The sequence below is a fragment of the Salvelinus sp. IW2-2015 genome, linkage group LG1 (assembly GCF_002910315.2).
Source record: "Salvelinus sp. IW2-2015 linkage group LG1, ASM291031v2, whole genome shotgun sequence".
NCBI classification, from domain to species: Eukaryota; Metazoa; Chordata; class Actinopteri; order Salmoniformes; family Salmonidae; genus Salvelinus; species Salvelinus sp. IW2-2015.
In genome coordinates this window covers 14,353,103-14,376,421 of record NC_036838.1, presented here as the reverse complement: position 1 = coordinate 14,376,421, position 23,319 = coordinate 14,353,103, and the positions used below count along the sequence as shown (strand labels likewise).

The 23,319-nt window shown below is 41.2% G+C and overlaps 1 protein-coding gene across 1 annotated transcript; it reads left to right on the top strand.

Annotated features, from left to right (window-relative positions):
- Window positions 1-13,065: 13,065 nt before the first annotated feature.
- eif2s2 (eukaryotic translation initiation factor 2, subunit 2 beta) lies at window positions 13,066-18,648 on the top strand. The gene is made up of 9 exons (XM_023983974.2): window positions 13,066-13,216; window positions 15,851-16,031; window positions 16,150-16,250; window positions 16,548-16,680; window positions 16,783-16,886; window positions 17,151-17,299; window positions 17,784-17,840; window positions 17,958-18,043; window positions 18,374-18,648. Exons 1-9 carry the CDS (start codon window positions 13,199-13,201, stop codon window positions 18,547-18,549), a joined length of 1,005 nt encoding a protein of 334 aa, XP_023839742.1. The 5' UTR covers window positions 13,066-13,198; the 3' UTR covers window positions 18,550-18,648.
- The last annotated feature ends 4,671 nt before the right edge of the window (window positions 18,649-23,319 follow it).

Genomic DNA, 23,319 nt, shown 5'->3' with positions numbered 1-23,319 from the left:
TTTGGTCCTCCTCTCTTTCTCCTGAAGACGATCGTTACACACAGGGGTGTGCCTTTCAATTTGTACTGTCCTTATTGTTTTATTTTATTTCAAAGATTGAAAGAAACACAAAGGGCTGTTTTGGCCATCTTGTGTAATAAACAAATCATGTTATGCAATATTTTGTGTTGACTTATTTATGGTAGTAATATAACTTTTCTGTGTCTAGCCTGAACAGTTACTATAGACAGTTACTTTAGACAGTTCATAGAGACAGTTACTAATTTTCAAAGATTGAAAGAAACACAAAGGGCTGTTTTGGCCATCTTGTGTAATAAACAAATCATGTTATGCAATATTTTGTGTTGACTTATTTATGGTAGTAATATAACTTTTCTGTGTCTAGCCTGATCAGATTCTGTTTATTTAGTGTTATGAGTCAGAGTACTTTGTAATGTGTCATGGAAATTCTGATCAATAATGAGGAGAGACAAGGTCAATCACCAATCAGGATATTACTTTATTCAAAACTTATYAATAAGAAAAGCATAGAGTAATAACGATGGCTGGTCGACCCAACATTGTGGCTGTTGGGTTGAGAGCCCTGAGACAAAGAATACAAACACCTTTTATAGCAAAGATACACCCCCTTTGTCTACATGACAAACAACAGATGTGTGGAATGGGTCACAAGGTTAGGATTCGTATGAAATAAGTTAATAATTCACAGCAGACAGTATCTGCTGTAAAGACCGTTCTCTTGTTTTGGGGGTCTGGCCCCCAAAACAAGGTTCCTCTCATAATTATCCATACCCAAGCTATCTCCACCCTCCCGGCACACAAACTCTAACTCATTATATGGAATGCGGGCTCCAAGAGAGGACAAGACCATCATAAATCAGTTGCTAGAGTTAAATCTCAGAAGCTCCTCTCAGTTCACACAGACACAATACTGCCCTCCCAAGCAAAAAGGCAGTAACTGCTCATTTGGTCAAAAATTWGTCAGTMATTTTTTCTACAGTAAATACATCCTTAATCATGTGGACAAGTATCCTGCCTCTATTGTATTGTGTTTTGGAGAAAATGGGGGTCATAATAGCAGTAACTGCAAAAAGTTACTGTGAAACCAAGGTAAATGGCAGTAACTGAATTTACTGCCTTTTAGCTTGGTTTCAACCTGCCCTTGGCTGCAGTTAGTTTTACCTTGGTATCATATCATTTTATTCTGATAGTGATGCAATCAAACCTGTATGACACTGACTGACAGCTGAACACACACACATAGCTAACCTAGGGATACAACACCATGGCACAGTAATCCCGGGGGGAAATTATTGTTGAAATTGCTCTGAAACGCYGACATCCAGACACTGGTAAGRACTAGCTAGCTAAGTAGATCTGAGATCAAAATGAATTAGCAAGCTAACTAAACTCGGCAAAAAAAGAAATGTCCTCTCACTGTCAACTGCGTTTATTTTCAGCAAACTTAACATGTGTAAATATTTGTATTAACATAACAAGTTTCAACAACGGAGACAAACTGAACAGGTTCCACAGACATGTGACTAACAGAAATKGAATAATGTGTCCGTGAACAAAGGGGGTCAAAATCAAAAGTAACAGTCAGTATCTGGTGTGGCCAGCAGCTGCATTAAGTACAGCAGTGCATCTCCTCCTCATGGAGATTTGCCAGTTCTTGCTGAGAGATTTTACCCCACTCTTCCACCAAGGCACCTGCAAGTTCCCGGACATTTCTGGGGGGAATGGCCCTAGCCCTCACCCTCCAATCCAACAGGTCCCAGACGTGCTCAATGGGATTGAGATCCGGGCTCTTCGCTGACCATGGCAGAACACTAACATTCCTGTCTTGACGGAATCACGCACAGAACAAGCAGTATGGCTGGTGGCATTGTCATGCTGGAGGGTCATGTCAGGAAGGGTACCACATGAGGGAGAAGAATGTCTTCCCTGTAACGCACAGCATTGATATTGCCTGCAATGACAACAAGGTCAGTCCGATGATTCTGTGACACACCGCCTCTTGACCATGACGGACCCTCCACCTCGATCCCGCTCCAGAGTWCAAGCCTGGGTGTAACGCTCATTGCTTCGAACGCTAAACGCGAATCTGACCATCACCTATGGTGAGACAAAACCGCGATTCATCAGTGAAGAGCACTTTTTGCCAGTCCTGTCTGGTCCGGCGACGGTGGGTTTGTGCCCATAGGTGACGCTGTTGCCGGTGATGTCTGGTAAGCACCTGCCTTACAACAGGCCTACAAGCTTCAGTCCAGCCTCTCAGCCTATTGCGGACAGTCTGAGCACTGATGATGGAGGGATTGTGCGTTCCTGGTGTAACTCGGGCAGTTGTTGTACCTGTCCCGCAGGTGTGATGTTCGGATGTACCGATCCTGTGCAGATGTTGTTACACGTGGTCTGCCACTGCAAGGACGATCAGCTGTCTGTCCTGTCTCCGTGTAGCACTGTGAAGATATTTGGATTTTTACAAATTATCTTTGAAAGACAGGGTCTTGATAAACGGGCGTTTCTTTATTTTGCTGAGTTTAGCTAGCGAGCATAGACTAACAATGCTACCTGCTCTCATAAGAGATMTGCAATTGATACTAACTTCAATCTATTAGCCATATAATTAATTATATTCTGAAATTTCATCTGATGGTTTATTTGAATCAGTACACCATACATATGATTTCTAGCCAGTGACAACCACCTAGCTAAAACTGACGTGCCCATAAAACGTCAAAACCTACCTACCTAGCATTAGCATGAAGCAATCGATTTGTGCTACATGCTCACATAACAGGCTATCAGCAGTTTATCCTAGCTTCAATTTATTATATCTAGAATGAATATAATCCCTATAGTTTTATTCTGACATTCCATGGGTTATTTGAATCAGTAACGTTATTGAATCAGTAACGTTACACCCCACACACGATCTCTAGCCAGCTGACAGTCAGTTGGACGTGCACCCCATACTTATGTCAAAAGCCACGCACACTCATTTTCCGGTTGAGCACAGCATTGCTAGCTCATTAATAATATTTCTATTCACATGTTCAGGGTTTTTGGTTCTTTTATATTCCAGTATTGCGTGACCGTCCCAGTCAGGAAAGTTAAAATCCCAAATGATGTCCATCACCTTTGTTGGTGGCATATGTAATTAGTACAACAAGCTTTGACATGCCAGAGAACCAGTGGGTGGTGTCTGACTACTTAGACATCAGTCTATCAAATGAGAAATCAATTGCCAATGATGATGATCATCCACCTTCAGAGTTGGATGTTCCAGCACAAGTGGCAGCTGAGCCCGTGGACACAACTCCAGACATACTATCAAACAAGAAATCCAAGATTCCACCAATGGGTAAGCCATGTGGTCCCAAATGCAAAARGCAATGTACTCAGAATATTTCAGAGGGTAGGCAAAAGGAAATATGGCAAARGGAAATATGGGAAAAGTATTGGGAGATGAAGTATAAGGAGAAGAGGACATGGATCTTCCACATGGTGACACAGCAATCTAAGAAAAATGTCACTGTTGGCGCTGGCAGTCGACGCAGGTCGTTTCTGTACCATCTTCCAAACCAGAGTGGTTCTGCACAACAGGTATGCAAAGTGTTTCTGACATTGGGCTACCACCCCAAAAAATGACAAGCTGATTGTCATGATGGGCAAGTCAATCACCACCAAACTGATTCCACCAAAGGATCAGAGGGGAAAGACATCTTCCACGAGCAAATTGAACATGAATCCAATCMTTCCATCCCCAAWTYAGCCACTACAGATGAGAGCATGTTCCACATCCTGCTACAACTCAACTCCCCAGCGAGTGAAAAAAGGTATGTGATTGTAGGTGTGGGTAAGAATGACGGAGGCAGAGAATATTACCATTTACAGGGAATGTATTCTTCCTTCATACGGTAAGGTGGGGAAAAGGGGCTGGACGGAACCAAAGCAAAGAAAGTAAAAGTTTCCCCTCCTACCTTACCTGCATACCCACTGGTTACCTATTACCTATTCTTAGCACCACCTGGCGCGCTAACCAAAATACAGGGGGTGGTCCACCCAGGTCTTACCTAGTGTGCATAGACAGAGTAAATACTACAGGTATATGTATGCCCGCAGGCCTCTTGCCTAAACACTCCCAAGGTGCCTTCCCCTTCCCCCCCTGGGAACAAATGAAACAGAATTCACCAAACTTAGTGAACAACTTAAATAAACCAAAAAAACACTAAGTCCTACAGCATACCTCTGCAGGAGCGGCTACAAAATAATTAACAAATTTACCAGACCAACAAGCAACACAGGACATACAAAGAAGCTCTCTCCTAACAAAGAAACACTGGCTTTTCAAGCTGCAGAAGGAGTCGGTAATTGCAGACAGCTGTATCCCCTGACGAGAGGGAAGGGTCAGAGCTCCAATTAGTGATGGGCCGACCAATCAGCTGCTTTGGAWTCCAGGAAGCCATSCTGAAATACACACATACAAACCCACAACAACACAGAAACTGGGGAACGTAACAGTGAAGCTTGGAGAGGAGGAGTGCGAGCTGTTTGGTGCAGGGTCATCATCTGAAGATGGAGCACAGGGAGAATGAGGCCATGGAAACCCAAGCCTGCCAAGACAACAGCCATGTAGCACCTGAATTTACCATCACCAACCCAGACTGCATGCAATGTAGGAAATATGAGGAACATAAGAAGTCTGCAGGGCAGAGCAGAAGCCATTACCAGGCTGATGCACAGAAAGATTGGCCTGAGGACTGGTCTGTGAAGAGCGTTGATATGCAAAAAGTAATCATGTTCCCTCGCATGCCAGGTGTGAAAACAGCATTGTTCATAAGAAGAATCGTTTCCTATCACRAGACATTCGCCACCACTGGGAAGAAGTCTCAAAAGAAGGGGTGTGGTGTATGACTTTGAGGACTTCCTCAATGTGGTCGCCACTTCTAACGCAGGCAAGGTGGAGGTGGTCGAAATGAAAAAGGAAAACATCCTGGCATGGAAAGCTGRCCATTCCGTCAAGCTGAAGAAGGCAGCAGCACCAAAGCTTGCAGACATGGCTGAGATCCAGTTGAGGCGTGGATMCAGGAGCCTCTTCTACAGTCTCCCATGAAGAAAAGGACTTCACAGAGCTTGACTTTATCATGAAGAAAGTCACTCTAGAGACACCCTCAACACTAYGTACACAGGATAGAGGGATAGAAGAGTCCAAAAAGATGGACATATTCACCAAGCTGTGTCCTCTGATGCCTGCAAATCGAAGGCAGTTCTGGAATGCCTTGGCTGTGAACAGCATTGCTGAGGATGAAGAGTGATATGGAAGAGCACTGAAGTTTTACTTAAAATGAAATGTTACTTAAAAATGAAATTTAACGATTCAGCATTTTATCAATTGTAGCTAAATGTAATTTGTGTCCTCTTATGAATATGAACATGTAAATATGTTTAAAATGTATTCTTAAAGCTGTTATTTATTTATTCATTCAAAAGTGTAATTWAAAAAAAATACAAATAAAATGTTTTTATTAGCAATCTCATGGTCATTTTGTATAAATAGTATTACCCTACATCATACTTCTATCATGTTCCATCATTATATATTACAAGACAGGTAATCGTTTCATGTAATTCAAACAATTGCAGTGCTGCTTTTCACATTTATTCTTATAACAAGACATGGGCTACATTGTCAAACACAGTATGTAATGTGACTGAAGCAGAACCTACATCTCTATGTAAATGCAACTGGTATCTTAGTGGAAGACACACAAAGGATGCAGCTTCAACTCTGTTGCACTGTCAGTAATTACACTGCTCTTGTATTAATAGCATAAATGAGAAGTATAGTAAACTAACAAATGAAAATGGCAGATACTGCTCTTTGCTTTGTTATGACCCTGCAATTTATAACATATCATGCCAAGGAAGAAGGCAGTAACTGCCATTTAAGGGTCAACATGAATAACAATGTACTCATAGTAGGCAACAGATCACTCCAATGATCTCCCTAGAATTCATTTGGCTGGACAATTAAACAACTTTGAAGCCATTTTTCTCAGTTCCACGTCATGAGTAGTTACTGCCTTTTTGCTTGGGARGGCAGAATAGAGTTCTAAGAACCCTATTTTTCATAAAACAACCATTCGATGCAATAACAGTATTATAACATAATCTTGCAATTTCCCTCTCACAAATGACACTGGTAGGAGTAAATATTACTCTCAACAATTAACTCTAGAATACTGAACAACATTGCAAAGATTTAAAAAAAGTGACAGTTATTTTAAATTAATACTGTACAGAGTGAAACACAAGTTAAATATCAACACTAAATTGAACAAATACAACTCTGAAAAAAATTACTTTGTTGCCAGAGTATGTTTTACTCTTGTTGGACTGGGACCAACTGTTATCTTAAGATAAGAAACAATACTGTGCAGCCGTATTCATTGACCTGGCCAAGGCTTTCGACTCTGTCAATCACCACATCCTCATCGGCAGACTCKATAGCCTTGGTTTCTCAAATGATTGCCTTGCATGGTTCACCAACTACTTATCTGATAGAGTTCAGTGTGTCAAATCGGAGGGCCTGTTGTCCGGGCCTCTGGCAGTCTCTATGGTGGTGCGTCAATTCTTGGACGTCAATTCTTGGACCGACTCTCTTCTCTGTATACATCAATGATGTCGCTCTTGCTGCTGGTGAGTCTCTGATCCACCTCTACGCAGACGACACCATTCTGTAAACTTCTGGCCCTTCTTTGGACACTGTGTTAACAACCCTCCAGACGAGCTTCAATGCCATACAACTCTCCTTCCGTGGCCTCCAATTGCTCTTAAAGACAAGGTTAAAACTAAATGCATGCTCTTCAACCGATCGCTGCCTGCACCTGCCCGCCCGGCCAACATCACTACTCTGGACGGTTCTGACTTAGAATATGTGGACAACTACAAAATACCTAGGTGTCTGGTTAGACTGTAAACTCTCCTTCCAGACTCACATTAAACATCTCAATCCAAAGTTAAATCTAGAATTGGCTTCCTATTTCGCAACAAAGCATCTTCACTCATGCTGCCAAATTACCCTTGTAAAACTGACCATCCTACCATCCTCGACGTTGGCGATGTATTTACAAAATAGCCTCCAATACCCTACTCAACAAATTGGATGCCAGTCTATCACAGTGCCATCCATTTTGTCACCAAAGACCCATTATACTACCCACCCACTGTGACCTGTACGCTCTCGTTGGCTGGCCCTCGCTTCATAACTCGTCGCCAAACCCACTGGCTCCAGTCATCTACAAGACCCTGCTAGGTAAAGTCCCCCCTTATCTCAGCTCGCTGGTCACCATAGCAGCACCCACCTGTAGCACGCGCTCCATCTCTCTGGTCACCCCCAAAACCAATTCTTCCTTTGCCGCCTCTCCTTCCAGTTCTCTGCTGCCAATGACTGGAATGAAACTACAAAAATCTCTGAAACTGGAAACACTTATCTCCCTCACTAGCTTTAAGCACCAGCTGTCAGAGCAGCTCACAGATTACTGCACCTGTACATAACCCATCATAATTTAGCCAAACAACACCTCTCCCCTACTGTATTTATTTATTTGCTCCTTTGCACCCCATTATTTCTCTCTACTTTGCACATTCTTCCACTGCAAATCTACCATTCCAGTGTTTTATTTGTTATATTGTATTTACTTCGCCACCATGGCCTTTTTTTGCCTTTACCTCCCTTATCTCACCTCATTTGCTCACATTGTATATAGACTTATTTTTCTACTGTATTATTGACTGTATGTTTGTTTTACTCCATGTGTAACTCTGTGTTGTTGTATGTGTCGAACTGCTTTGCTTTATCTTGGCTAGGTCGCAATTGTAAATGAGAACTTGTTCTCAACTTGCCTACCTGGTTAAATAAAGGTGAAAAAAATAAATAAATAAAATCTTTGTCAGAATAACATTTTCTTGAAATAGAGTTAAATTCAATGTCATTTTTACTGTGTAGTAATAACGAAATTGCTTTCCCTTTATGGAAAAACATTTTTACCCCCTATCAATCCTCAAGGTGACAGCTAACGTTGTAAAATGTTTAGGCATATTTTGTATTACTGGTTAGTTAGCCAATCTACTTAAAAACTTGGCTAGCTTGCTTGCTCCAGTTAGTTTTCTCGTAATGAATGAAGAAGGAAGAKTAGCTACCTTGTGGTATGGTTATGTGAAATGACAATATTTTCTTGCAGTATCGACACAATTTTGATTCATGATTTRTGCATTGACAGTTTGCAGTGGATCACACACCAACACTCTACCACCAAGTTGGGACTGGACTGCGAGGGACCGCCGCTGATGACCCAATCTGCACGCATCGCATCGTCCATAATAACAAACAGGGCAGGCAGGGATATTAAAGGTGTAAAAAACAAAAATTATGTTAAACACAAAATAAATTATTTGCAAAGATTGGCCTACGTTTGCATCTTTGCAGAAAACGTGTTGTGATTGGAGCTCTGGATTTGCTATGCTGCGTTTTTTAAACAGAAATAGCAGAGATGTGCTTTGGAAATTGTCACACATTGATCTGTTTCACCTGTCTTTGTGCTTTTCTCCACCCCCCTCTWGGTGTCACCCATCTTCCCCATTACCCCCAGTGTATTTATACCTGTGTTCTCTGTTTATCTGTTGCCAGTTAGTTTTGTTCGTCAAGCCTACCAGCGGTTTTCCCTTTGCTCCTATCTGTTTCTAGTTCCTGTTTTCTTGTTTTTCCAGTTTTGATCATTTCTACCTGCCCTGAGCCTGCCTTCCATTCTGTAAATTGTCACACCACACTGGATTATTGACCTCTGCCTGCCCTGACCCTGAGACTGCCTGCCGTTCTGTACCTTTTGGACTCTGATCTGGTTACTGACCTCTGCCTGCCCTTGASCTGTCGTTGTGCCTCCCCCTGTTCTAGTAATACACTTTTGTTACTTTGACACTATCTGCATCTGGGTCTTCCCTAAAACGTGATAGAAATAGCGACTTGATTAAATTTGACAATGTTTGCCTTTCCGTGCCTTGTATAGCCTACCACTGAATATGGTGCAAATGTATGCTCACATATGTCACCTTCATGTGAARAAGCATGATGATTTTCAATGCCAAAACAGGTCAAATAATTGGGGCGCTGGACATTTCATGAGTCAGATTTACCCCATTTTCAATCAGACATACGAGGATGGAACATTTAAAATATATATAATTCAAATCAAAATCAAATCTAATTTATTTGTCAAATACACATGGGTAGCAGGTGTTAATGCAAGTGTAGCGAAATGCTTGTGCTTCTAGTTCCGACCATGCAGTAATATCTAACAAGTAATATAACCTAACAATTTCACAACAACTACCTTATACACACAAGTGTAAAGGAATGAATACGAATATGTACATAAAAATATATAAACGAGTGATGGCCGAACGGCATAGTCAAGATGCAGTAGATGGTATAGAGTACAGTATATACATATGAGATGAGTAATGTAGGGTATGAAAACATTATATGAAGYGGCATTGTTTAAAGTGGCTGGTGATACATTACATCAAGATGGCAAGATGCAGTAGATGGTATAGCGTACAGTATATACATACGAGATGAGTAATGTAGGGTATGAGAACATTATATAAAGTGGCATTGTTTAAAGTGGCTAGTGATACATTTAATTACATCAAGATGGCAAGATGCAGTAGATGGTATAGCGTACAGTATATACATATGAGATGAGTAATGTAGGGTAAGTAAACATTATATAATATAAAGTGGCTAGTGATAAATTGATTATATCAATTTTTCCATTATTAAAGTGGCTGGAGTTGAGTCAGTATGTTGGCAGCAGCCACTCAATGTTAGTGATGGCTGTTTAACAGTCTGATGGCCTTGAGATAGAAGCTGTTTTTCAGTCTCTCGGTCCCCGCTTTGATGCACCTGTACTGACCTCGTCTTCTGGATGATAGCGGTGTGAACAGGCAGTGGCTCGGGTGGTTGTTATCCTTGATGATCTTTTTGGCCTTCCTGTGACATCGGGTGCTGTAGGTGTCATGGAGGGCAGGTAGTTTGCCCCCGGTGATGCGTTGTGCAAACCACACCACCCTCTGGAGAGCCTTGCGGTTGAGGACGGTGCAGTTGCCGTACCAGGTTGTGATACAGCCCGACAGGATGSTCTCGATTGTGCATCTGTAAAAGTTTGTCAGGGTTTTGGGTGACAAGCCACATTTCTTCAGCCTCCTGAGGTTGAAGAGGCGCTGTTGCGCCTTCTTCACCACACTGTCTGTGTGGGTGGACCATTTCAAACGTCTACAGATACACCATTGAGAGGATTCTGTCGGGCTGTATCACCACCTGGTATGCCAATTGCACGATGGTGTTTTCCTCTAAGCGGGCTGAGAAGGTGTTTTGCTCGTCCGGGAGCTTAGGTGTAGATGTCCACGACGTGACTGGCTTTCCCTTTATAATCCGTGATTGTCTGGAGTCCCTGCCACATACGTCTCRTGTTTGAGCCATTGAATTGTGACTTCACTTTGTCCCTGTACTGTCGTTTGGCCTCTTTGATTGTCTTACGGATGTCATAGCTGGTCTGTTTGTACACGTCCATGTTCCCAGTCACCTTGCCATGGTTAAATGTGGTGGTTCACGCTTTCAGTTTTGCGTGAATGCTGCCATCTATCCACGGCTTTTGGTTTGGATAAGTTCTAATCGTCACAGTGGAGAGAACCCCGCTGGACTGGAACAATATATCCGGAGAGAGCTATGATTCTGCAAAGCAGAGTATGTTATAGTCCCTGATGTCTCTCTGGAAGGAGATCCTCGCCCTGAGCTCGTCTACTTTATCGTCCAGGGACTGAACTTTAGCAAGTAATATACTTGGAAGTAATATACTCTGTAATTCAAATCACAAAGTTTGATGATGATTTGGTTATTTGAATCAGCTGTACMGTGTTAGGGGATAAACCAAAAAGTGCACCCGGGGGGCCAGGACCGAGTTTGGGAAACCCTCCCCTAACACACACTCACATTGTGATATTGTATTGTTGTTTGTATAGTGCACAATGTCTTGTGTTATGTATTGTTTAAAAAAAAAGTTTTCTTACCTTTATTTAACTAGGCAAGTCAGTTTTAACTTCTTATGGCTGCAGGGGCAGTATTGCGTAGCTTGGATGAAAAGGTGCCCAGAGTAAACTGCCTGCTCCTCAGTCCCAGTAGCTAATATATGCATATTATTATTAGTATTGGATAGAAAACACTCTGATGTTTCTAAAACTGTGTGAATGATGTATGTGAGTATAACAGAACTCACATGGCAGGCACAAACCTGAGAAAATAATTCAACCAGGAAGTGGGAAATCTGAGGTTTGTAGGTTTTCAACTTCCTACGGCTTCCACTAGATGTCAACAGTCTTTAGAACCTTGTCTGATGCTTCTACTGTGAAGTGGGGCCGAAGGAGAGGAGAATGAGTAAGGTCTGCCATGAGCTGACTTTTAGTGAACGCGCTTTGTGACTTTGGATTTGTTTACCAAACGCACTAACAAAAGTAGCTATTTGGACATAAATTATGGACATTACCGAACAAAACGAACATTTCTTGTTGAAGTGGGAGTCCTGGGAGTGCATTCTGATGAAGATCAGCAAAGGTAAGTGAAGATTTATAATGCTATTTATGACTTTGTTGACTCCACAATTTAGCGGGTAACTGTATGGCTTGCTTTTGTGGCTGAACGCTGTTCTCAGATTATTGAATATTGTGCTTTTGCCGTAAAGCTTTTTTGAAATCTGACACAGCGGTTGCATTAAAAACAAGTTTATCTTTAATTCTATGTAAAACATGTATCTTTCATCAAAGTTTATGATTAGTATTTCTGTTATTTGATGTGGCTCTGCAACTTCTCCGGATATTCTGGAGGCATTTCTGAACATGGCGCCTAATCCAAACTGAGGTTTTTGGATATAATTATGAACTTTATCGAACAAAACATATATGTATTGTGTAACATGAATCCCATGATTGTCATCTGAAGAAGATCATCAAAGGTTAGTGATGAATTTTATCTCTATTTCTGCTTTTTGTGACTCCTGTCTTTGGCTGGAAAAATGGCTGTGTTTTTTCTGTGATTTGGTGGTGACCTAACATAATCTTTTGTGGTGCTTTCGCTGTAAAGCCTTTTTGAAATCGTACACTGTGGTGGGATTAACAAGAAGTGTATCTTTGAAATGGTGTGAAATACTTGTATGCTTGAGGAATTTTAATTATGAGATTTCTGTTGTTTGAATTTGTGCACCCTGCACTTTCACTGGCTGTTGTCATATCGATCCCATTAACGGGATCGCAGCCCTAAAATGTTTTAAGAACAAATTTCTTATTTTCAATGACGACCTAGGAAACAGTGGGTTAACTGCTTGTTCAGGGGCAGAACGACAGATTTTTACCTTGTCAGCTCGGGGATTCAATCTTGCAACCTTTCGGTTACTAGTCCAACGCTTAACCACTAGGCTACCTACCTGATGTAGACTATTGTTTCGTTTTGATGTGTTGTTTTTTCCTTTTTGGACCACAGGAAAGTATGCAGCTGAAATGGTGATCCTTATAAAATGCTAAATACAGGCCCAAAATAAGAACACCAATGAATAACTTATGTGCAAAATAATTATGTTTTGAGACCATAAAATTGTTGGAGAAATATCTGGGTTTCTGAGTAAAATGCTCCAGCAACTAACACATAGTTTGCTATAACATGCATGAAATACATGTTGTGAACCTTGGATCTCAATGGAGGCTCTGTACATATAAATACAGTAGTAAATATAAATAGTATGCAAAGAAAACTATGGAAAAGATTTTTATTGTGGCTTAAAAAATAAATAGTTAAAAAGTTAGAAATAATAGTAATGCATCATTTGTGAAAGGTACTTGCTTTAAAGCCTATTGTGTGCAGGTGTTCCATCTTCGTAGATATTGACATTGACCTAAAGGTTGAGGTGGAGCACAAAAAACAACATATCCCAKTAGATATTTCTACACATGCGCATGAAAGATGGAACTTCTGCGCTTGCGCATCTTCTAGTGCCYGGTAGCTGATGCAAGAAACCCGAAACTGAATGATTTGGTTGGTTAAAACACATACTGCACGGGATTTTAATCGTTATCATAGTCTGGAAACATGTCTGGAGACGACGAGGTAACTAATCCCGTTTTATATAGTGATTTACCATTGTAAATTCGTCTTCATGAGAAACGTCATTATGGCCTACACATGTGTGAGCATGACATGAGGCAGTAAGCTAGCTAGCTAACTACTGGCTAACGTTAGCCACCCCTTAGCTGCTTCATTTCGAAAAAAAATAGTCAAATCCTAGCTATGTAGTTTGCGAACTATTTGGCATTGTGTGAAAGTCTCTGATTCAATTTAATTTGGCTGACATCGACAAGCAGTCGTCAGCTGTTAGTGGTTGTTTCGTGGTTGACAATGCAATAGCTAGCTAGCTGCTATAGTTCGCGAACAGACATTTCGTCAATGTGTGCTCGAATGGAAGTGATTCGTCGTTGCTAGTTTCCATCCATATGGCCAACAGTCTAATTGTTGTTGCCATCTTAAATATGAGCATATTCCGGCACTAAGGAATTGGATACATTGTTTAGCTAACACAACTAATTACTTTATAGTAGTTACAGCCTGACGGTAATGCCTACAAAATCATCTAAATGTTCCTTACAAACCAGAATGTTGAATAAAATTACATTTAAACTACTGGTTATCTCTTCGGGTTGTCCTTTAGCTGCTCAAAATGTGAGACAAAATATCCAAAGAAAGGATTGTTTATCTAGAGTACGGATGTAAAATTAGTTTTACATTGGATATTCGATTTCTCTCSTTAACTAGCTATTGAACAAAGCATGTTATGACAATACAAATAGTAYTTTCTGAATCAGGAGGATAAAGAACACCATTTTATTGTGATTTTAAAATAAATATATACACATGTTTTTGTTCTCCATCCTCCCCTGATTTCAATGACATTTTTGTCAATATTGCTTGTTTCAATAGTTACTGACGAGAGAAACAAAATGTCCAGTTTAAATCTAACTTTCTCTGTGCTTAACCATATACCTACCAGCACTCTATAAGGAAAACCTCAGACAACCAGTGGAGGAAGTATTTATTTAAATAATATAATTTCATGAAATCACAAGTGCAATATTGCAAAACACAGCTTAGCCTTTTGTTAATCCATCTGTCGTCTCAGATTTTGAAACTATGCTKTACAGCGCAAGCAATACTTGCATTTGTGTAAATTTATCGATCGCTCGACAAAACAATAAGAACACTTAGCGTCAGGTAACTTGGTCACGAAAATCAGAAAAGCAATCAAATTAATCATTTACCTTTGATCTTCGGATGGTTTCACTCACGAGACTCCCAGTTAGACAGCAAATGTTCCTTTTGTTCCATAAAGATATTTTTTATATCCAAATACCTCTGTTTGTTTGCTGCGTTATGCCCAGGAATCCACCGGAAAGAGCGTTCGCGACAACGCCGGAAAAAAGTCCAAATTATATCCATAATGTCCACAGAAACATGTCAAACGTTGTTTATAATCCATCTTCAGGATGTTTTTTAAATATCTATTCGATAATATATCATGGCTTTTATATAATATGGCTTTTCACTAGGACCGAGAGAAACAATGGCTGCCTTTCACTTTTGCGCAAAAATCACTCAGAGCCCCCACCTATCCACTTAAGCAATGTGGTCGTTCACGCTCATCCTTCAAAATAAAAGCCTGAAACTATGTCTAAAGGCTGTTGACACCTTAGGGAAGACATAGAAAAAGAAGTCTGGTTGATATCCCTTTCAATGGGCAATAGGTATGCATGGGAACAGAGAGGTCTCAAAAACAGGGCCACTTCCTGGTTGGATTTTCCTCAGGTTTTAGCCTGCAATACCAGTTTTACAGTTTTGGAAACTTCAGAGTGTTTTCTATCCTAATCTGACTATTATATGCATATTCTAGTTTCGGGGGCTGAGAAATAGGCAGTTTCAAATGGGTACGCCTTTTTAGCCAAAAGCGAAAACTGCGCCCCCTAGTCTTAAGAAGTTGTTAGGCAAGTCAGTTAAGAACAAATTCTTATTTACAATGACAGCCTAACCCGGATGACGCTCGGCCAATTGTGCACCACCCTATGGGTCTCCCAATCACAGCCGGTTGTGATACAGCCTGGAATCGGAAACTATGCAGTATTTAGTTTTTTTGTTGTGAAATTGTTAGATTACTTGTTAGATATTACTGCACGGTCGGAACTAGAAGCATAAGCATTTCGCTACACTCGCATTAACATCTGCTAACCATGTGTATGACCAATAATATGTGATTTGATTTGAATCGAACCAGGGTCTGTTGTGACACCTCTAGCACCGAGATGCAGTGCCTTAGAACRCTGTGCCACTCGGGAGCCAGAGTTTAAATGTAATTGTATTCAATATTCTGGCTTGTAAGGAACATTTACAAGATTTTGGAGGCATTAACGTCAGGCTGTATATACCAATTAATTGTGTATTTTCACCTGAACAATCAGACTAGTGAAATACCAACTATTTACTGACAGCTGTTCTTTATCATATTGACAGCAAGCTAGCTAACATTACACATTAATTCCTTATCATGATGCAACATTGACTAGGAACACATAATCTGCCAATATTTGTCWTTTCCAACAGGCTTTTTAAACTAGATATATTTGCAAGATGTAATACTGACAGTGTCATAGGGGTCARCCATTTGTAACACTTTTCTTTTGGCTTTGTGCTTTGCAGATGATATTTGACCCCAACATGTCCAAGAAGAAGAAAAAGAAGAAGAAGCCTTTCATGTTGGATGAAGAAGGAGGGGACGGTGCCAGTGAGGATGCTCCACAGCCAGAAACGAAGGAGGTGGAGGTGGATGGAGGAGAGGACAGAGAGGTGGACTTTGATGAGGATGAGGGAAGGAGGAAAGGTGAGGAAGGCGAGACCTTAACATAATATAAACCTAAAGGGTGAGTTTGCATGTAGTCAGAATTTTCTAAGACCTGTTGTAAGTAAAACTTTTTGATCTTGGTTTGTTTGTTTTCCAGAAATCTCAGATGACCTGGACGACTTAAATTTCTTCAACCAGAAGAAGAAGAAAAAGAAGAAAGCAAAGACATTTGACAATGACGTAGAGGATGGAATGAAGGTACGTTTTGGGTCAAGTGTCCAGAGAGCTGGCCAGTGGACCTTAGTGTGTAGGTTGTTGCCTTCTTTTTTAACACGTTTTCACAAGAGCGTCTATTAAATGATGTTTGTTGACTTATCTACAACATGGATTCCTTTCAACCTTGTAGTTTGTCCACTTCATGTCTCATATTTAGGGATAAGATATATCCTTGCATATGTAGAAAGTAAAAATTTTATGTTTCTATTATACCGTGTATCTATTGTGGCATTGTATTATGTATTAAATTGACTGTATTGCAAAACTGTCGATGTACAGGAGCTGAAAATTGAGGCAGAGCCCTCCGAAACCAACGACGAGGACGACTTGATGTTAGAACTAGGAAAAAAGAAAAGGAAGTCAAAGGCTGTGAATTTCGACATGGATGACGACATGGAAATCAAAGATGATGGTGAGTGTACCAAATTTACAGGCTGGATAAAAGCTATAATGCGTTTAATTAATACAACCAGCATGCAAACACCTTTGGTCTGTCATACCTTGTGGTTTACAGCCCAGGAAGATGAAGATGGAAAGAACACTGACGACATCACGTTCAGCAGCACACAGTCGGGCCCTGCGTGGGCGGGCTCAGAGAGAGACTACACATATGACGAGGTACAGTCTAAGTCTGGGTCAAGAGAGACTTTTTAAGATTTTAGAGGAATATTACACCCAAGTTATTACCAACTGAACATTTTCATAAGAGACCTAAGATGTAGGACAAGACACCTGGTCATCATGACCTTAAAGAAAGGAATGGTTAGTCATATCTTCATTTAGAAAATTAACTGGTCACGTCTTGTTGACGTGAATGKTTTTTTGTGGTGTTTCAAGTATTTCATCCTAAAATCCAGGCTGACTCATCTCCCTCCCTTATAGCTGCTGAACCGCGTCTTCAACATCATGCGGGAGAAGAACCCTGACATGGTGGCTGGGGAGAAGAGGAAGTTTGTCATGAAGCCTCCCCAGGTGGTCCGAGTGGGCACCAAGAAGTCCTCCTTCGTTAACTTCACAGACATCTGCAAACTGTGAGAATGATATGCCACTAGGCTTGGGCGATATACCGGGGTATTTCAAAATACCGACAGTATTATGCCACTGCTTATAACTATACGTTATAACTTTCAGAAATCTAAGATGTCAAATAATATCTAGCGCAGGGCTMCAGCAATGCATTTGGKTTTCTAACTTGCTAGCTAAGTGACTAGATGTCAAGATCAAGCTACATTAAATCCCTACTGGATCAAGATCCCTGTTCCAATTTATTTAAACTTTTCTTTTTTTTATAGCGCCCCTTGTGTGCCGTTCCGGAAATACYGTATACCCCAGTATGGTACAGAAACGTTATGACTATGAAAATCTGGGTACCGGCCAACTGTATATGCCAGTACCCTGAGATCCCCTGTTGCCTTTTTTTAGAGATATGGAGTTTTTGACTTTCACTCTCACTTGTTGAATCTCATTATTTTGCTCATTAGTCCCCCTTACCCTCATTTGCTAATTTCTTGACAGGTTGCATCGCCAGCCAAAACATCTCCTGGCCTTCTTGTTGGCTGAGCTTGGAACAAGGTACGGTTTGGGTTGGCAAGTGAAGAAAAACAGTTATCATGCTTAAAAAATAATTGTTAAATGAATGAGTGTAAGAAGGCTATGGATTCATGGATGAAACTGTTTTTATTGCAACAGTGGTTCTATAGAYGGAACTAATCAGCTCATCATCAAAGGACGATTCCAGCAGAAACAGATAGAGAATGTCTTACGAAGATATATTAGTAAGTGTTTGTGTTGACAATTGTCCTACCTTTGTACACATCTCTATTTAATTGATATAATTCAGATTTCAGTTAATCATATAATTGCAAATGAGAGGATGGTGTTTATCTACTGTACTTACAAAAATGTGTTTAATATGAGGGATGCAACATTGCTCGCAAGCCATGTTCATAACCAGACCTGCTGGAGAYGTTTCTCCAGAGATCATGTTATGTCAATTCGTAGCGTAGGCTCTTTTATTGCATATTGAATAACTTACTGTTAAGATTAATTCGATAAATTAGCTTTACTTCCCAGTCTCACGCCAGTGTTTCTTTCCCTCTTCACAGAGGAGTATGTGACGTGCCATACATGCCGCTCCCCCGACACCATCCTCCAGAAGGACACACGACTCTACTTCCTGCAGTGCGAGACATGCCACTCCCGCTGCTCCGTTGCCAGCATCAAGGCTGGTTTCCAGGCCGTCACGGGCAAGAGGGCACAGCTCCGCGCCAAAGCCAATTAGGATGGTCCAGGCTGGAAGCTTTTATGGACTGTCTGTGGATTTATTACCGCTGCCTATTGTAAAGAAATTAATAAATCGCATACCATCTGTGTGATCAGACGCTGTCTATATTTCCCAATACTATCATCCCATCACTATGGAGGGCCAAGGTGATGAACTTAATGTGTTGTCTACTCTATACTACTTTGAAATCAATTATTTTGTCCAGACCTTCACTGTGTGCACCAGGTTTTCCCATTTTTCAAAAGAAAGCTCAGTGTTATGAATGCCAAAGTTAAAAGGGCTGTATTAGGGTGCATTCAAACCAGACAAACTGATGCGTATTTTTTATTATTCATTAACAGATCCACTACATGGAACAGTTTACCCCCCCCTCCCAAAATATATAGGTTTGGTCTGAAGTATCTGTCCTATAATCTGTGGCTCCCAAGTGGCGCAGCAGTCTAAAGCACTGCATCTCAGTGCTAGAGGTGTCCCTACAGACCCTGGTTTGATTCTAGGCTGTATCACAACCGGCCGTGATTGGGAGTCCCATAGAGCGGTGCACAATTGGCCCAGCGTCGTTTGGGTTAGGGTTTGGCTGTCATGGTAAATAAGAATTTTTTCTKAACTGACTTACCTTGTTAAATTAAAATCTGCGAGATATAAGATCAGGAAGCATTTATTTTTTATTTAGAGAACCCATGTATACTTACATGAATTTCTTAAATTGTTACGGAGGACCTTAAGATGAGTCTTGAGCCTTATAGGCGACCTAGAACAAAACAGCTGATGTGTTTGTCTCACCTAGTGTGTAGCCCAAACTGTTTGGACGCAACAGACAGAAGTTTGCAGGTTGACTGAAGACGAGTCCCAAGAAGCTTGTGGGGACCGTAGAGCAAAAGGAAGAACACCACTGTGAGAGTTACATTTTTCCATAAAGGGGTCATAATAGTTAGTAGGCCTAACCGGACGCTACAGATGACTGAGAATGACAATTTTTGGGATGTCTCATGGCCTGACAAACCGCTCTGTCACCTTTCAGCACAGATGCATAAAATGTCTGTCACCTTTCAGCACAGATGCATAAAATGTGACATCGGTGGATTGAGATACATCTGTCAGCTTAAACTGACAGATTTTTATGAGTATTTTTGTACTATGCTAATTTACATTTTTTACAGATAATTTCTCTAACGCTGTATCGGACATGCTTTTTGGTTTGAATGCACCATTAAGAGTTTGCTGAACAGGATTTAAGGCTCATTTTCAGAGTTCTCCGTATCCGGGGCGGGTCTCGAATAAGTCCGAAAAGGTTACTTTTTTCCTGCTGAAGGTAAGATGGTAGAGAAGATGTGATGGTAATAGGCCAACTCCTAAAACCTGTCCCCCTGCATGGTTTCTCAGCCAGATACATTTGTTTGAATATGACCACTATGAATCATGTTACTCCTTGAGACTTGAGGAAATAACAGTTGGAAAAGCAAGTGTGAGAGATGGCTGACAGTGCATTTGGAAAGTATTTAGACCCCTTTTTACTTTAGTCTTATTTTATTTATKTTTTCTCTCAATCTACACACAATACCCATAATGACAAAGCAAAAACTGTTTTTTTAGAAATGTTTGCAAATTTCTTACAAATATAAAACTTAAGTATCACATTTACATATGTATTCAGACCCTTTCCTCAGTACTTTGTTGAAGCAACTTTGGCGGCAATTACAGCCTGGAGTCTTCTAGGGTATGATGCTACAAGCTTGGCACCTGATTTGGGGAGTTTCTCCCATTCTTCTCTGCATAACCTCTCAAGCTCTGTCAGGTTGGATGGAGAGCGTCGCTGCATAGCTATTTTCAGGTCTTTCAAGAGATGTTCAATCGGGTTCAAGTCTGGGTTCTGGCTGGGCCACTCAAAGACATTGAGACTTGTGCCGAAGCCACTCCTGCGTTGTCTTGGCTGTGTGTTTAGGGTCGTGGTCCTGTTGGAAGGTGAACCTTTGGCCCAGTCTGAGGTCCTGAGCACTCTGGAGCAAGTTTTCATCAAGGATCTCTCTGTACTTTTCATCTTTCCCTYGATCCTGATTAGTCTCCCAGTCCCTGCCACTGAAAAACATCCCCACAGCATGATGCTTCACCTTAGGGATGCTGCAACGTTTCCTCCAGATGTGAYGCTTGGCATTCAGGCCAAAGAATTCAATCTTGGTTTCATAAGACCAGAGAATCTTGTTTCTCATGGTCAGAGTCCTTTAGGTGCCTTTTGGCAAACTCTRAGGGGGCTGACGTTCCTTTTACTGAGGAGTGGCTTTCATCTAGCTACTCTACCATAAAGGCCTGATTGATCTCCCATCTCCACAGAGGAACTCTGGAGCTCTATCAGAGTGACCATCGGRTTCTTGGTCACCTCCCTGAGCAAGGCCCTKCTCCCAAGATTGCTCAGTTTGGCCAGGCGGCCAGCTCTAGGAAGAGTCTTGGTGTCGAAGGAATTGTCCGTACTGCTCCGAGACAGGATTGTGTTGAGGCACAGGTCTGGAGAAAAAATAACTAATTTTATATGGAGGCAAGGAAATGCTAGCAAGGCCAACAATTGTTTTACTCCCTCTAATCGACTCCATCTCACACTAAAAGGGGGTATGTTCACTGGCAGCTGTTGTGACACGATTCACGAACAGCTCTGCTTTTTCTCCTTGTTAAAATGGTTTCATGTGACTCAGGATGTGCTTAATCCAATGATTAAAGGCCCAGTGCTGCTCTCACACAGCCTCCGCAGCAGCATGTCCTTCAATGTGACCCTCCTGGTTAACATCACCGTACACTCCGAGAGGAGGTGAGGCATTCATGAATAATGAGCGTGTTTTCTAGCCTGACCTTACTGAGACTGAGCAGAAGGCTCTTTAAAACTAGTGCATATTTCCACATAGTCAAGGGATGGAATGTCTTAGAAGGCAGCTCCAAAATCTGTAAATACTTAAAAACATTGGACATTCAAAGGTTCGCTCATCCAAGTCATATGTAACTTGAAAGAACAAGAAGGATTACTACAAATCAATTAGGATATAATTTATGTAGCTAATTGCACAAGATGTAGTTTCCCTTGCCAAACATTTTGGAAACCCTTCACTTACCTCAGATTGATCTATTCCAAAGTGGAATAGATCAATCTATTCCAAAGTGTATCTTGCTAGTGTCACAAGCCTTGGCTAGAAGTAATGGAGCTACAAGTAGTTACTGATAATTGAGTGACTTGCACAAGTTCTGAGATAGCCCCACAGCACCGCTGTGTGCTGTGGACATGATCTGATGGATTACTCTGAGTAAGAGTTCATTCCAGGGGGCCTTTCCACATGCATTCCTAGATCTGCTCAACTGGAGAGAGTGAAATACAGTCAGGCATGATTGTGTAGCCAGCATGAACTTCCAGAAATATCCTGGGCTGACTAACTGTGATAGCCTCACACCATAAGCCTATGGGTAATTGGGCTCCAATGAAAATGTCAGAGAAATTGCTCAGCTATTAACCAAGAATAAAGTATGCCATTACTCAATAGGGCTATATTTCAGTTGGAAGGAGACTTCTTTGCCCAGGAGTTGGTTTGAGGTAACTGGTTGAGCAGTATGGTGGATCTGTATAGTGAACACATGTTGATATTTTTTCAAAGGTAGTACCACATAATCAGGGTAATGGTTGTGTAGGAAATCACACTTAATTGCTATGGTTTACTTTTAAGACATGCTCCTGTACTTTGGCGACTTAAGAAATWATTTTTTAAACCTCCCGCTTTGGGCTGGATGTGTCTGTGTAGTTCATACATGGATAATCTATTAGCAGAGTTACTGTTTTACCTCAACGAGCCACGAAATCTCTAGTTTGAAACCAACTGTTTTCTTGAAGCTGAGCCACTCCATTTTCTCTAAATTTCCCCCCACATGGGCCAGCCCACTAGTAATTCAAGTTCTATCCAATGAGMTTCAGCCCCTCGCACTTGAGTGACAGCTAGAACGAGGCCTGCCCAGCGTTTTCCAATGCGGTTGCAGCGCGAGGAAGGGAGAGAGAAATTACCTGAGGCACATACAGTGCATTTGGAAAGTATTCAGACCCTTTTCCTTTTTCCACATTTTGTTACGTTACAGCCTTATCCTAATATGAATTAAATTAATGTATTTCCTCATCAATCTACACACAGTACCCCATAATGACAAAGCGAAAACAGGTTTTTAGAAATGTTTGCAAATGTATAAAAAATWTAAAACAGAAATACGTTATTTACATAAGTATACAGACCCTTTGCTATGAGACTCGAAATTGAGCTCAGGTGCATCCTGTTTCCATTGATCATCCTTGAGATGTTTCAACAACTTCATTAGAGTACACCTGTGGTAAATTCAATTGATTGGACATAATTTGGAAAGGCACACACCTGTCTATATAAGGTCCCACAGTTGACAGTGCATGTCATAGCAAAAACAAAGCCATGAGGTCGAAGGAATTGTCCGTATAGCTCCGAGACAGGATTGTGTCGAGGCATAGGTCTGGGGAGGGGTACCAAAAGATTTCTACAGCATTGAAAGTCCCCTAGAACACAGTGGCCTCCATCATTCTTAAATGGGAGAAGTTTGGAACCACCAAGATTCTTCTTAGAGCTGGCCTCCCGGGCCAAACTGAGAAGGGCCTTGGTCAGGGAGGTGACCAAGAACCCGATGGTCACTCTGACAGAGATCCAGAGTTCCTTTGTGGAGAACCTTTCAGAAGGACAACCATCTCTGCAGCACTCCACCAATCAGGCCTTTATGGTAGAG